Consider the following 14,942-nt stretch of genomic DNA (forward strand, 5'->3'; position numbering starts at 1 on the left):
GCGCACCCTGTACTTCTGGCTGGTCATCCACATTTCCCAGCTGCAGCTGTATCTCTGCTCTTTCCTCTTCAGCCAGGCACTTGTCTAGTCACTATCGCATCAGCCCTTCCAATGTTCCTGGGCTCTCCTTCTCTTGCCCATCTATTCCTGAAATGGCATCTTCTGCATCCTACCCACACTGCTCTGTGTCCTTTTCCAAAATCCCCACAGCTGGCTCTTGTTGTCTGAGCCGACATCCAGGGGAGCCTGTCCTGGCCAGGTTGGAAGGCTTCAGCCTGCTTTTGCATCTTTCTCTTTCAATCTCCCTTGTTTTCCTCAAAATAAGACCTCCTCGGATAATAAGCCAAATCGTTCTTTTGAGCTCATGTGCTAAAATAAGCTCTCTCTCGAAAATAAGTCCTCTCTGAAAATATTGCAACACAGCAGCAGCCACGAGGTGACCAGCTCGCCACCTCCTGCACCTCAAAAATAATAAAACCTCCCTGAAAATAAGGCCAGGTACTTATTTTGGGGGTCAAAAAAAAATAAGATCCTGTGTTATTTGGGGGGAAACACAGTAAGTTTGCTAAGCCAAAATCATAATTAAAAATTAACTAAACAGAATGATAATGAAGGACCACTTTCAGGTACACAGTGTGTGTCAATGAACAGTGGAGTTAAACATGTTCTTCCTTCTGATACATTTTCTCTAGAAAATAAATCAATGGGAAATTTCTCCTTCCATTGTATGATTATAAATATATCGGACTTTTGCCAAAATAAGACTTAGCAATTATGAAAACTAATTTCTCCTGCACATTTCTATTTTGCCTTCTAGCAATCTGTCTCTACACATACACATATGTTGTCTGTCTACACGTATGAATACATATAATTATCAATTGACATCACATGAATAAAAAAGCATGGGATGAATGAATACTAAAATACTGTATGAGGTCCTTGGTCATCTTTATCTGTGCATTTTATTCAGACCTGAAGGTTACCTCAGAACTGAAACAACTCTAAGCAGCTCATTTTGAATTAGAGTAGACAAAGGGATGTATTGAATTTTTAAATGCAATTTGTAAATATCCCAGAATGAAGCCCCAGATTATCATGTTAATGAATGATGAATGTGATGTAATAATTAGTTATGATCTAGGTCCTGCTCCAAAAATATAGTTAAAACCTGTAGCACCCAATAAAGTACCTTGTACAAAAAAAATGTTTCCTGTCCAGGATAATTTTTGATAGCATGGGAGTGTTTTCTTCTAAAACTATGATGGCCAGGCTACAAATAAGTTATTGGTCTATTATACAGGTGTTAAACTCAACAGCGTCACCTGATGTATCGCTACAATTTTTCCTTTCATGGAGCAGGGGTGGGCATGACCTGTGCATGATGCGTCCAGCCCACGGACAGCCAGTTTGACACCCCTGGTCTATTAGTAGTTTTTTTCCTCCCCAAAATCTTTTAGCATTTAGGTAGAGGCAGATTATCAGTAAGGGTGAAAGTGTGGACAAAAGTTAAGATGAAAATAAATTAACTTTCCCGTTTTCTATTATTTTTATTTAAACTTCTCTAATAAAAACGTTTTTGCTTTATCTCTTTGAATGGTATTACTGCATCTCAGGCAATCTTCTTACAACTCTCGAGTTGTAAAGGCAAGTGTGGCTCTTTCCTGCAAAAATAGTGTCTAAGAACTTTTATTCAACTTTGATTTTCAGTGGATGGCTGCCCGCTCCCACCACTTTCTGATAGCACCAGATCAGAAAAAAAAGTGTGATTCAGATTAGTGCTAATGTGATTCTGGAGTCTGGAAATGGCTATGTCAGGCATGATTCTTCTCCTATTCAAGCGCAGCAGATAGGATGGGATGCCCCTGTGCCAGCTTGTACACAGATTAAGCATGGTAAATTGGAAATTAGGCCTTAAAGATTTGACAGAGAATTTAATTTTATATTGTTTGGAGAGCCTCTCAAAAATACTTTCAAGAACTAGTACATTTAATTGTCCCCTTTGCTGATAGTTTGTTACTCTTGTTTTGCTTCTTTCTTTAGGCTCCTACAATTTTGCTACCATAGGTTTTGGTAAGTAATTTCTAGACGCTCCCATTGAATGCAGAAAGGCATTGTGGACCTTGCATTCCATAAACAGTGGATAAGATAGGTCAGTGGCTACTAGTCAAATGTTTTCCCTGTTCTTTAGTTGTCTTTGTCAGATGAGCATATATAATACAGAACAATCATGATAATGTAGCAAAAAGAAGATGAGAAAGGAAAAGGTATTCTTTTCCATATGATAATAGCAAAGTTGTCGAGCAACTTGACATAAGAAAAAGGGGAAAAAAAGAACTTTTCATTGTGATTCTAAATATTTTGATTTTTGTAGAATGGATTCTACAGTGCATTACATAAATACCTTAGGATGCATCCATTTTCATTGCATTTTAATGTTACAAAATTTTATTAATTTTCTCACTTCAATTTAATTTATAATAAAATCAGTTCTTTCTTTAACCTTTCATTTTAGAGAAAATCGTAACTAAATAAATATATTTACTTGGTTTTAAGAGGTTCTGTGAGAAGTATCCTATTGCTTTTCCTCATTTTTGGTGGTGCAATGTGGATTGTCCTTTTGCAAAAGAAAAAAAGGTGAGCATTTATTTGTTTACATTATTTATACTGAAGGAAATGTTAATAATAATTTGAGATTCATATTCTACCAAATATCAATAAGGGATATATGCACTGAAATCAGGTATTTTGTGAGGAAAAGGTTTTTGCCATTCCAATCAGCACATCTATTTTGAGTTTAGCATTGGTAAAATAAGACAGGCCATTAATTCACAGGAATTCTCATCTGCCTATTTCAAACAATGCATTTAAATGTATTTTTAAGTCTTTTAATTTGGTTTATCTTCTCAAGTATATGTTCTCCCGATTAATTTAGCAATTGTACCTGTAAAGCCCAAAGAAAGTATTGTGTTGCTAGTTATGAAGATTCTCCACTGTAAAAAGAAAACTTTGTCTTCATAGCTACAGGCAATAATCTCATGGTAAAGTTACTATTTTAAGATGAAAATACATTATTTGTATAAATATGACTGAGTCAGATGGTTTAAAATAACTTATAGCACATATATAATTTGGGGATGGGCATGCTATTGTGCAGCAACTTCTTTGGTAGGTAAATTTCTTTGTACCATCAACCTGTTACAAAGTAGCTGACGTCAGTTGTGTATTTTGTTTTGTTTACAAGTGATTTTTCTACGATACCTTCCTTTTATTTCTGTGTTGCATATAAAATGCCTTTTTATATTTACTGAAATTCTTCTTGTTCAATGAAATGTCATTATTACTTTTTCATAGGACAAGATATTATTCTTAATTGGCAATTTCTTCTGAGCAAGCTAGCAACAAATAATCATGCTGACATTGATGGTTATGTTATGAGAAGTAATGAATGTATAATATACTCCTGGAAAATAAATATGAAGCAGTGATTGATATGACGTAGCTGATATGATTTTGATATAAAAATCAAGAGCCATACATGCTTAAAAAGTAATGGATTATGTCAAAATGATTGTGCTACAAAAGCTAAAATTATCAGATAACATTCTCTTGAAGTACATACCAGTACAAGGAATTTGACAACTTAACAATATAAATGGATTCTTCATGCCCTTATTATGACCAGAAGACTGATATTTGGAAAGATAAATGTATGTCCCCCTTTACTCAATGGACTGAAAACTTGGTTGCAGTTGTCGCTCATGAGCGAATTGCTTATAGAAGATTGTGTATGGGCAAATATATTGAAATATGGGGCATTTGTAGAGAATAGGTTAAAAGTTGTATGAATGTATCCTACACATTTTGAATATTTGCATTAGAGAGGTGATTTGTGACCATTTATTGTTGACATATATTATTCTTTTTGCATTTTCTTACTTTGTTATAGCACTTTGTTTTTTCTTTGATAATGTATTATGATCACTATTTTTTGTTTTGTTATAAAACATACATGCATAAATGTTTTATTACTCTGGACTTTGGCCTTTGGTGAGGCAGCCCTCTGGGACCTGCCCACTTCATTATGCTTGCCATCTTTTATTTATGTTGTATTTTTTGTGTGTGTGTGGTGTGTTTTGATTGTTGTAAGCTGCCCAGAGTTGTTGAGAGTCTGGCAGTATACTAATTTAATCATCCATTCATATTCCATATTCATTAAGCAGGAAATACTTCAAGTGCGTTGAGCAAGTTATGGTACTAGGATATACAATAAATAGTAATAATCAATTTTTCTTTTTAGAAATTATTAAAACAATTCTAAATTCAATCCGAAAATAAATTTGTAAACAAAAAATAAACGAATCTTTTACGTACTTCCTTTTTTGGTGGGGGGAGAGGACTTTTGGAGAAAAAGGACGGCGGAGATTAAATTAAGAGTATGGGCACAACTTTGAAACTACGTCAAGGCAGAACCTTCGGCTAAAGCGCTGCTGGAAATCATTCCGCCAGGGCTTCTTCATGCCATTCAGCCCATTGGAACAGCAAAAAAACCTGGTAGGAACTTCCGAGATTCCTACATTGAATTGTTAATCTCTCCTATCAAGTTTGCTGATTAAAAAAAAGCAATTGGTGTCATTCCAGCTTGACGGTCTCCAAACGGCAGCAACCTCGCCTTGCCGTTTTGGTTCTGCCGCCTGACTCCTATCCAGAGCAATTTCGCCAGCCTACCTCTGAGTTAGTGCCTGCATTTTTCAAATGCCCAACATCTAGGCAATACCTATATCCGGAGGTCAAGCTCGCAGCAAACCTTTCTAGATCTTGCCTATGGAGGTTCTCAGTCATCCAGGTCCTGGTTGTCCCAAAGGTGCTTTTTCAAGAGGCAATTTGGTTTTCCGGTTTTTCTTTAAAGACGTTTCGCTTATGCAAGAAGCTTCTTCAGTCCTAGAGTTTTCTAGATCTACTTGCAGTCTACTTGCCTCCGCAGGGGCTACCGTAGCTGCCTTCAGCCATCCGCTCGCGAGGATCTCGCGCACTGGCGGCGCCTCCCCCATTGTTGGCCTAACGCTGATTCTTGACTTGAAATGAAAATGAAAAGAAAGGCCGACTCAAGGGCGACAGTGGCTACGACAGTCCCCCGACCCCCACCCCCGCCGCGGCAGGAGCTGGCACTCGAGCCTGGAACGTCCCCCGCCCCGCCCCGCCAATCTCCGCGCGCCGGATTCCAACGCTTCTTCGTCCTGCGCGTTGAGCGCCATGTCGCGGCCGCTACGCCGCGCTTCGCGGCTTCTCGCGATTTTGGCGCTGGCGGCGATGAGATGGGCCTGGGCAGGTGAGAGTGATGCACGTTCTCCTCCTCACGCGGCAGCGGGGTTCTCTCTGACTCCCTCTTTCCTCTCTCCTTCGTCATTACGAGGAGGAGGTGGGGCGTTTCGTCTCCGCCTGCTTCCCCTGCGCGATCTGCCAGGGCACCGGAGGCCTGAAGAGGCATGTGGCGATAGCGGCCTTGGGACGGAACCCCACGCTGGGATTGCCTCGAGGTCCTCTAGGCCAGTGTTTCTCAACCTTGGCCACTTGAAGATGTCCGGACTTCAACTCCCAGAATCCCCCAGCCAGCGAATGCTGGCTGGGGAATTCTGGGAGTTGAAGTCCGGACATCTTCAAGTGGCCAAGGTTGAGAAACACTGCTCTAGGCCAGGCTTCGCAACTTTAAGATTTACGGAATTTAACTCCCAGAGTTCCTCAGCCAGCTTTGTTTTGCCAAGTTTGGTTGAAATTCCTCGAGGCTCTCCAGAGTTATGCTGGAACAAACATAATTATATATGTGTATGTGTGTATGAGTGTATATGTATGTACGTACGTACATATACATACAACAAATGTATGATGTCTGGTACTGCCGAAATATTACTAGACCTAGGTTACTGAATAATTAAAGGTGAATCATATCAATTGGTCTTAGATACTCACAGCATAGGTCTTCTCTGGATACACTGGTTAAATAAAGGAATAGGACTTATTAGAGTCCCCCCCCCCAATGATTGGTTCCTGCTAGGTGTTCATAGAGAAGACAGAACACATTCCAGACTCTTGTATGTGACTTAGGGCTCCTTGTTCCTTACTCTGTTTCGTATTTATGTGAAGCTGATAGGTGAGGTCATCCATCATTTTGGGTTCAGGTATCATCAATATGTGCATGTTATCCAATGTATATTTCAGTCTGAGACTGACCAGACAATACTTGAATAATGTAAAGGCCTGGATGAATAGGTTCAAATTAACACCCCCCCCCCAAAGTTGGCTACAAAACTCTGTCTTTTTAACTGTCACTCGTGTTTGGGAACCCCACACATGGAATTTTGCACAGCACTCTACTTATTTTTTTTTAAAAAAAATATTTTTATTACACAGACAATACCTACAAACAACAATAAAAAAACCAAAAAAACACAAAAAACACACAAAAAAGCATAATCACATACAGCATGTCGTTTGGTTATAGGTGTTTTAACATCCATATTCTGGAATAACATTTACCATCACAGATTTTTCATCTAGTTTAACTAAATACCTCACTTTCATTGTACAGTATATGTTCAATTACGATTAGCATTATTTTTTTCCAATAAATCATAGTTCCCTTACATTCTTGATTATCTATTTGATAACAGTATACCTTTATATAATCCCCATGTGAAAGAAAAGATTTTTTTTACCAACCATTTATATTTATATATCACTATTTTCCATTATACTTAATTCCACCAATCAAATATCAGGTATGCTTGTGTTCATTGTTATCCTTGTACCTCATACCTTCAAACAGAAATCTTATTCCTTCATTTTTCAACAAAATATTCTAAATGGTCGCTACATATATATACCAATTTTTTAATTATTCCCTTATTAAAATTATTTATCAACAAGATATCATTGTAATATGTTCTTGTTATACATTATATCACCAATCCTCTATCAAGTATACATAAAATCGTTGTTATCCTTATTCTTTTTTAAAGCAAAAAATTCTAAAGTATTCAATTCATAGATATATCAATTTTTCATTGTATCATTGTTAATCTATTTCACAGCATGATTGTGTTATCATTTAACTCCTCCAGTTGAAACATGAGTAAAACATTTTTCATTTCCAAGTTTTTTCCCCCAGCCACTGGTGAAACAAGTCCCATATCTTATAAAATTGCTCGTCTTCTTGTTCTCTAATTTCAAGTGTCAATTAACTCATTTCAGCACAGTCCATTATTTTTCGAATAACTTCTTCCTGTTTTGGTATTGTTTCATTTTTCCAGTTTTTTGCAAATACGATTCTGGCTGCTATTAACACATTTACAATCAAATATTTTAAGTCTTTATTATAGATTTCTGGTATGATCCCCAATAAAAAGACCTCTGGTTTAAAGTCTATTTGTTTGTGTGTCATTTTCTCCAACCACATGTGGATTTTAGTCCAGTATCTTTTAGCTTCAATGCAAGTCCACCACATGTGGTAATATGAGCCCCGTATCTGATGACATTTCCAACACTTTTCTGATTTATTCTTGGACATTCTTGCAATTCTGGTTGGGGGTAGGTGCCACCTGTAAAACATCTTATACAAATTTTCTCTATATGCAGTAGACATTGTCATTTTATAATTTTGAGACCACAGTTTCTGCCATTTCTCTAAATCAATCCCATCCCTAAAGTTTTTCCCCAAGCTATCATAGTTTAAAGAAACTAGCTCTTCTTGTAATTTAACCTCCAATAAATATCTAATAGTTTTTTAATTACTTTTTCATCAGTATCTGTTAAAATTTTGTCTAACTCAGTCATTTTATTGTAAAAACCTTTTGATTTTCTATCTTCATTATATCTAGATTGTATCTGTACATATGAATACCAATTCATTTCTATCCCTTCTTGTTTCAACTCTTGGATAGATTTGAGTTCACCCTCTGCATTCAATATTTCAACATATCTAACTGTTTGTTCCTTTTTATATATTATTGGATATGAAAATGCTTCAATCGTTGATACCCAGACTGGAATTTTTAAGTAGTGTAATCTTTTTACCTTTTCCCAGTTTAATAACAAAGCCTCCCTTATATAATGTCTTCTAAAATAGCCATGTGCTTTAGTTCCCTTATACCATAAGAAAGCATGCCATCCCAACAGTAAATCATGATGATCTACATTCAATAGTCTAGAATTTTTTAGTGATACACACTCCTTAATCCACATCAAGTTTGTTGCTTGGTAATATAACTCCCAATCAGGTAGGCCAAGTCCTCCTCCAATTCTAGCATCTTGTAACAATTTAAGTTTTATTCTAGCTGTTTTCCCTTGCCAAATAAACTTCAAAACTATTTTGTTTAAGTCTTGAAAAAAGTCCTTACCCAATCTGATTGGGATTGTCTGGAACAGGTATAAAATTCTAGGTAAAATGTTCATTTTAATTGTAGAAATTCTTCCCATCATTGATAGTTGTAAATTTTCCCATTTCATCAGATCAGTCGCTATTTGTTGTTTTAGTCTAGTATAATTGTCTTCCTTAAGAGTACTGCATGTAGGTGATAGGTGTATCCACAAATATCTAACTTTACTTGTAATTTGATTCTGCAAAGTTTCTGACAACTCTTCCTTTTGTGTTGCTGGCATATTCTTTGTCATAATCTTTGTTTTGTCTTTGTTTATTTTCAAGCCTGCTACTTTTCCATATTCCTCTATTCTTTCTAGCAGTTTGGGTGCTGTTTCTAGTGGATCTTCAAGAATAAAAACTAAATCATCTGCAAACGCTTGTAGTTTATAGTCTCCTTTCTTAATTTTCATTCCTCTTATTTCTTCTTCTCTGATCTTTCTGTTTAAAACCTCTAATGTTAAGACAAAGAGTAATGGTGATAATGGGCAACCTTGTCTCGTACCTCTCTTTATTTCAATAGGATCTGTTAGTTCTCCATTTACCATTATCTTTGCTGTTTGTTTCTGATATATCATTCGTATGGTTTGAATAAATTTCTTACCAAAGTTCATCTGCTCCAGTTGTAAAAACATGAATTGCCAATTCACATTTTGATCTGAGTGGATGAAGCTATTTAAATATTTTTTAAGTCTCTCTGCTAGTATAGATGCAAATAGCTTATAATCTGAATTTAATAAAGAAATTGGTTTATAGTTCTTAGTTTATGTTAAATCGGTCTCTTCCTTGGGTAGAAATGTAATATATGCTTCTGACCATGACGTCGGTATTTTACTCTCAAATATCACTTCATTCATGACTTGTAGGAGTGGGAGAATCGAAGTTTCTTCAAATATTCTATAGAATTCCACAGGTAGTCCATCCGGTCCTGGGGCTTTCCCATTATTTTGTTTTTTAAGTGCATCCGTTAGCTCCATCATTGTTATTTTACTTTCTAGCATTGTTCTAGTTTCATCTGATATCTGGGGAAGATTGGCATCCTGTAAGTACTTTTTGACTCCTCCCTCCTCCACCTTCTCTTGTTCGTAGAGCTCAGCATAGTAGTCTTGTATAATTTTTTTTTCTCAGTATTTTTCCATTTTTTGTACAAAGTCTTTTTCTTTCAATATGGTGTTATTTAATGTCCATCTAGATCTTGCCCTTTGGCCTTTCCATTTAATTGAAATTGGGTTATGGTCCGCCCAAGTGCTTGCTCCAATCTCAATTTCTTGTACATTGCAGATCAATTCTGCTGAGGCCCATATAATATCTATTCTAGAAAATGATGAATGTCTATTTGAATAAAAAGTGTACTGTTCTGTTTTGGCATTTCTTTCTTTCCATATATCTTTTAGATTTACTTCATCTATCATCCCAAAGAAGGATTTTGGCAGCAATTTTCTATTTAGCTTTTTTGTTTTGTGTGTTTTATAGTCCATGTTTTGCTTCACGATGCCATTAAAGTCTCCCATCATACAAATATCAACATAGTCTAAGTCCAAAATTATTTTATGTAATTTTTTATAGAATTCGTCTTGTTTTTCATTGGGGGCATAAATTCCAGTTAGGAGTGTTTTTTTCTGTATTTTTTTTTCAAAAGTATTATTTTCTTTTAAAACAAACATTTCATCGTTCCTCAATCAGTGAGACATCGGAGTACAATTTTTGTGTGTGTCAAAATAGTTCTAGTTTACCACCAAATTCTTGTCTAGCCTAATGTATACCCCTCCCTCCCTCCACCCTCCACCCAACCCCCTCCTCCTTCCCCCGCCTGACTTCCCACAACCCGTACACAGTATGGATTTTTAGCAAACACAGTCAAAAATCTATTGAGAAAAAGAAATAAAGAGATTAATGACATCTCTACATTGATCTTAGCTTATTCTTGCTGAGATAACTTTAAACAATTTAAATCATTTCTGATCTTAAGCATAGGCTAACTGGAATTTCTTGGTCCTGTATTTATTTTGTATATAGTCAATCCATTTTTTCCAGTCTCGTTTATATCTCTCATTTGAGTGATCTTTAAGATATGCCGATATTTTAGCCATCTCAGCTAAGTTTGTAACTTTCAATGTCCATTCTTGAATTGTAGGCAAGTCTTCCTTCTTCCAGTATTGCGCCACCAACAGTGTTGCTGCCGTTATTAGGTGCAGAATCAAGTTAGTCTCTACCACTGTAAAGTCAATACTTATACCTAGTAAAAATAACTGAGGAGTAAACTTTATCCTTCTTTTAAAGATATTTTGCATAATCCACCATATTTTTATCCAAAATGCCTTAACCTTTTGGCAGGTTCACCATATATGAAAATATGTAGCATTGAGAGAGCCACATCTCCAACATTTAAGCTGTAAATTCGGATACATAGAAGCCAGCTTTTTAGGATCTAAATGCCATCTATAGAACATCTTATAAAAATTTTCTCTCAGGTTTTGAGCTTGTGTAAATTTCATTTTCTTACCCAGATTCTTTCCCATGTATCCAGCATTATTGGTTCTTCAATGTTTTGAGCCCACTTTATCATACAATCTTTAACTAATTCTGTTTCCGAATCCATCTGTATTAATACATTATATATCCTCTTTATATGCATTAAGCTTTGATCTCTTATTTGTTTAAACAGATTATCCTCAACTTGAATAAAAGCAATTTTTTGATCTATTTTCCACCTAGCCTGTAATTGCCCATACTGGAACCATGTTTGAACTACCTTCTCCTCTTTTAATACCTCTAAAGATTTTAGTTGTAGTACCCCCCTTTCCAAGATAAGAAGCTGTCCGTAGGTAATTTTATCCTGTTTTTGTGCTATATTCATATTTTCAATTGCGTGTCTAGGAATTGCCCACATGGGTATCTTGTCATTTAATTTATATTGGTATTTTTTCCAGACCCGCAGTAAAGCATTTCTTAAAAGATGACTTTTAAAATTCTTGTCCAATTTTTTGTTGAATAACAGGTAAGCATGCCAACCATATACCAGATCGTGTCCCTCAATATTCAATATTCTATCATTAGTTAAATGAGTCCAATCACTAATTACAGATAGTGCCACTGCATCATAATATAGTTTTAAGTTAGGTAGTTTCAAGCCTCCTATCTCGCGTACATCTTGCATTATTTTCATCTTTACCCTCGGCTTCTTTCCGGTCCATACAAATTTGTTGATACCCTTCTGCCATTCTAAAAGATTCTCATCTTTTTTAAGTATAGGTAACATTTGAAAGAGAAATAAAATTTTTGGTAAGATGTTCATTTTCACTGCCGCTATCCTACCCAACAAAGATAAGTGCAATTTCTCCCATTTTTTCATCTCTGTCTGTATACTATGCCAAAGTGGTTCATAATTATGCTTATATAGTTTCCCATTTGAAGTTAAGATGTTAACTCCAAGATATTTGACTTTTTTAACTACCTCACATCCTAGCATCACTCCTAGTTCTTCCTTTTGTTTAGTATTCATATTTATAGCTAATATTTTTGTTTTTCCTAAATTTATTTTAAAACCAGACACTTGACCATATTGATTAATCGTATTCATTAAAACCATACTGGATTCCTGCGGTTGTTCCAATATTATGACCAAATCATCCGCAAAAGCGCGCACTCTGTATTCTTGCTGCCTAATCTTGATCCCTTTTAGACCATCCAAGCCCCGTATTTTATTCAACAATACTTCCAAAGTTATAATAAACAATAATGGGGACAAAGGACAGCCCTGTCTTGTACCTTTTCCAATTTGAAAAGAGTCTGTTAAACTTCCATTGACTATGATTTGTGCTATTTGCTGTTGGCATATTGCTTTAATTGACTGTAAAAAATTATCTCCTATCTGCATTTTTTGCAATATCTTCAACAGAAATTGCCAATTAACTCGATCAAAGGCCTTCTCAGCATCCAAAAATATAAATGCAGCAGGGATTTGGTTGTTCTTTCCCAAATATTCTAATACATTAATAATTAATCTGACATTACTTTTCATCTGTCTCCCCTGTATAAAAGCTGTTTGGTCGGTGTGTATCAATTGTTGAATAACCAGCATTAACCTATTTGCTAGTATTTTAGTAAAAATTTTATAATCTACATTAAGTAATGAGATAGGTCTATAATTTTTTGGTTGGGTAGTATCTTGATCTTCTTTGGGTATCAAAGATATAAACGCTGTCTTCCAAGATGGAGGCACTTTACCTTCTGTTTGAATCTTATTAAATAATTCTCTAAGAGGTTCTATCATTTCTAACTGTAAATTTTTATAGTAAACCACTGTCAAATCATCTGTACCTGGTGCTTTCCCTAACTTTAATTGCTTAATTGCCTGCAAAATTTCCCCCGAGGTTATTGGTTGATTCAATTTTTACCTGTGCTCTTCTCTAACTGAGGGTATTTTCTCTTTATCTAAATATTTGTCTATATCTAAACCATTAATTTTATCCCCTTTATACAATTCTGTAAAAAATTCCCGAAATGCCTTTTGAATCTCTTCCTGTTGAAACACCTCCTTCCCTCTGTAAATCAGTTTAGATATATTTCGAGTTTTCCTTTTTTTCCTAGTCTGATAAGCTAACCATCTGCCAGGTTTGTTTGCATTACAAAAAGTATTGTGTTTTGCATATAATAAATTAGTGGCTACCATGTCAAATTGAGATTTTAAAATGGTGATAGCTTCCTTAACCTTTGTATCGCCTGGATTCATTGTTAACTCCAGCTCTTTTCTCTTAATTTCCTCTTCCAATTCTGTTCGTTTTAACCCTTGTTTATATCTATGTGTTTTATTTATATTCATCAGCACTCCTCTCATATACACTTTGCTTGCATCCCATACGAATTCCATAGATGTACCCTTATTCATATTCAAAACAAAATATTCAGATAACAATTTTTTACAATCATTAATATACTTTTCATATCTAAATAAGTTTTCATTCAATCTCCAAGACCTTCTTGCCTGCACTACCCTTCCCAATTCCATCCAAACTGGATTATGATCCGAAAGGACCCTAGACGCAATCTTTGTCTTCTTGACCCAAGAAAGCAAATCATTAGTGATTAGTATAAAATCAATCCTTGAAAGGGATTGATGTCTATCAGAGAAGAAAGTGAAATCATATTCCTCTGCGTTTCTTTCTCGCCAAATATCTCTCAATTCAAAGTCGTCCATCATGTCAAAAAAAGGTTTGGGTAGCTTTGCTCGCATCTTAGTATTTGGGCGAGAAGTCTTCTTATCTCTTTTAGTGTCTATCACACCATTCCAATCACCCAATAGTATACAGGACCTATAGTCCCACTGTACTAATTTGGCATGAAGATTTCTATAGAATCCGTCTTGCTGTTGATTAGGAGCATAAATTCCCAAAAGTAATGTCTTTTTCCCTTCTAGGATTAGATCTAACGCCATATATCTTCTGAAGGGATCTGCTTCAATTAATTCAGCTTTCATGTCTTTTCTTAAGTATACAACTGTACCATTTTTCTTTTCCATAGCAGAAGCTACAAAATGTTGACCAAGTTTTGAGTTAATCAGATATTTTTGATCAGTTGATTTGATATGAGTTTCTTGCAAACAAATTATATCATTCTTAAACTGTTTAAGATAGTGAAGTATATTCTTTCTCTTCTGTGGAGAATTCAATCCATTGACATTCCATGTTAAGATCTTAGTTGTCATCTTTGGTTGGCTGAAGCTTTTTTAGAGCTTCCTGCATAGCCTGTTTAATCTTAGGCCTAGCTCCTCCCACTGCTTCCAGACTTGTTACTGTAGCTCCTTGATCGATGGCCGGTGATTGTTGAGGTTGTTGCCTTTTAGCTTGTTTCTCCATTCGTCTAGTAATCATACGGCTAGGTCTTTGTTCCATAACACCTTGCGCTTCTAGGAGAGAGAGATGCTCCATCTTATCTGATAGTTGTGTAGTTTGCTGTCTGTCCTGTCCTTCTTGTGGTCTTTCTCCAGGTCCAGATGATGCAGGATGTTCAGCCTTCAAAATGTTATGGTAAAAATCTCGGGCTTTCCATACGGAGTTGAGGCGATATCTTTGCCTATCAAATGTAAGTATAATACCAAATGGTGCGTCCCATCTATACTGTATCTGATGGTTTCTGAGTTCTTCGACTAAAACAGCGTAGTCTCTCCTGGCTCTTAACATTTGAGGTGGTATCTCTTTCAAAACAATCAGGTCTTGACCGCCAATTTGGAGCTTAGTGTTATAAGACTTGTAGTATCGTGTTTCTGAGCTCTCTTGTAGTGAAGTATATAACGAAGTCTAGAGGAAGCTGTTTCTGCTTTGCCACCCAGGAGTTAACGCGATAAACTTTCTCGATCTGCCAGTCGAGCTTAGTCCCCGGTCTTCCCACCAGACGGTCAAAGGGTTCTGATAGAATCTGTTTCAGGTTCTCCTGTTTCTCTTCACGCAGCCCCCTTACTCTTAATGCCAGTTCCATTTGTCTATACTGTATCATAATAATTTCTTTTTCAGCATTTTCAACTTTTTGTTGC

General features: G+C 36.0%; 1 protein-coding gene and 1 long non-coding RNA gene across 21 annotated transcripts in view; both read left to right on the top strand.

The window, feature by feature from the left end:
• Positions 1 to 639: 639 nt before the first annotated feature.
• On the top strand, positions 640 to 4,362 carry LOC148044669 (uncharacterized). Its single transcript, XR_015697332.1, has 2 exons — positions 640 to 2,637; positions 3,355 to 4,362. It is a non-coding gene; the product is annotated as an uncharacterized LOC148044669 (long non-coding RNA).
• Positions 4,363 to 4,852: 490 nt separating this feature from the next.
• LOC148044670 (C4b-binding protein-like) overlaps positions 4,853 to 14,942 on the top strand; it is a 46,322-nt gene continuing 36,232 nt past the window's right edge. For all 20 annotated transcript variants that reach the window (XM_087720103.1, XM_087720101.1, XM_087720107.1 and 17 more), the window contains exon 1: positions 4,853 to 5,329. In XM_087720103.1, the coding sequence (XP_087576229.1) occupies positions 5,254 to 5,329 (76 nt within the window). In that variant the 5' untranslated portion in view covers positions 4,853 to 5,253. The remainder of the gene's footprint in view (positions 5,330 to 14,942) is intronic.

This window comes from Thamnophis sirtalis, unplaced genomic scaffold (genome assembly GCF_051295495.1).
Source record: "Thamnophis sirtalis isolate CommonGarterSnake01/CBP01778 unplaced genomic scaffold, rThaSir2_p1.2 scaffold_7, whole genome shotgun sequence".
Taxonomy (NCBI): domain Eukaryota; kingdom Metazoa; phylum Chordata; class Lepidosauria; order Squamata; family Natricidae; genus Thamnophis; species Thamnophis sirtalis.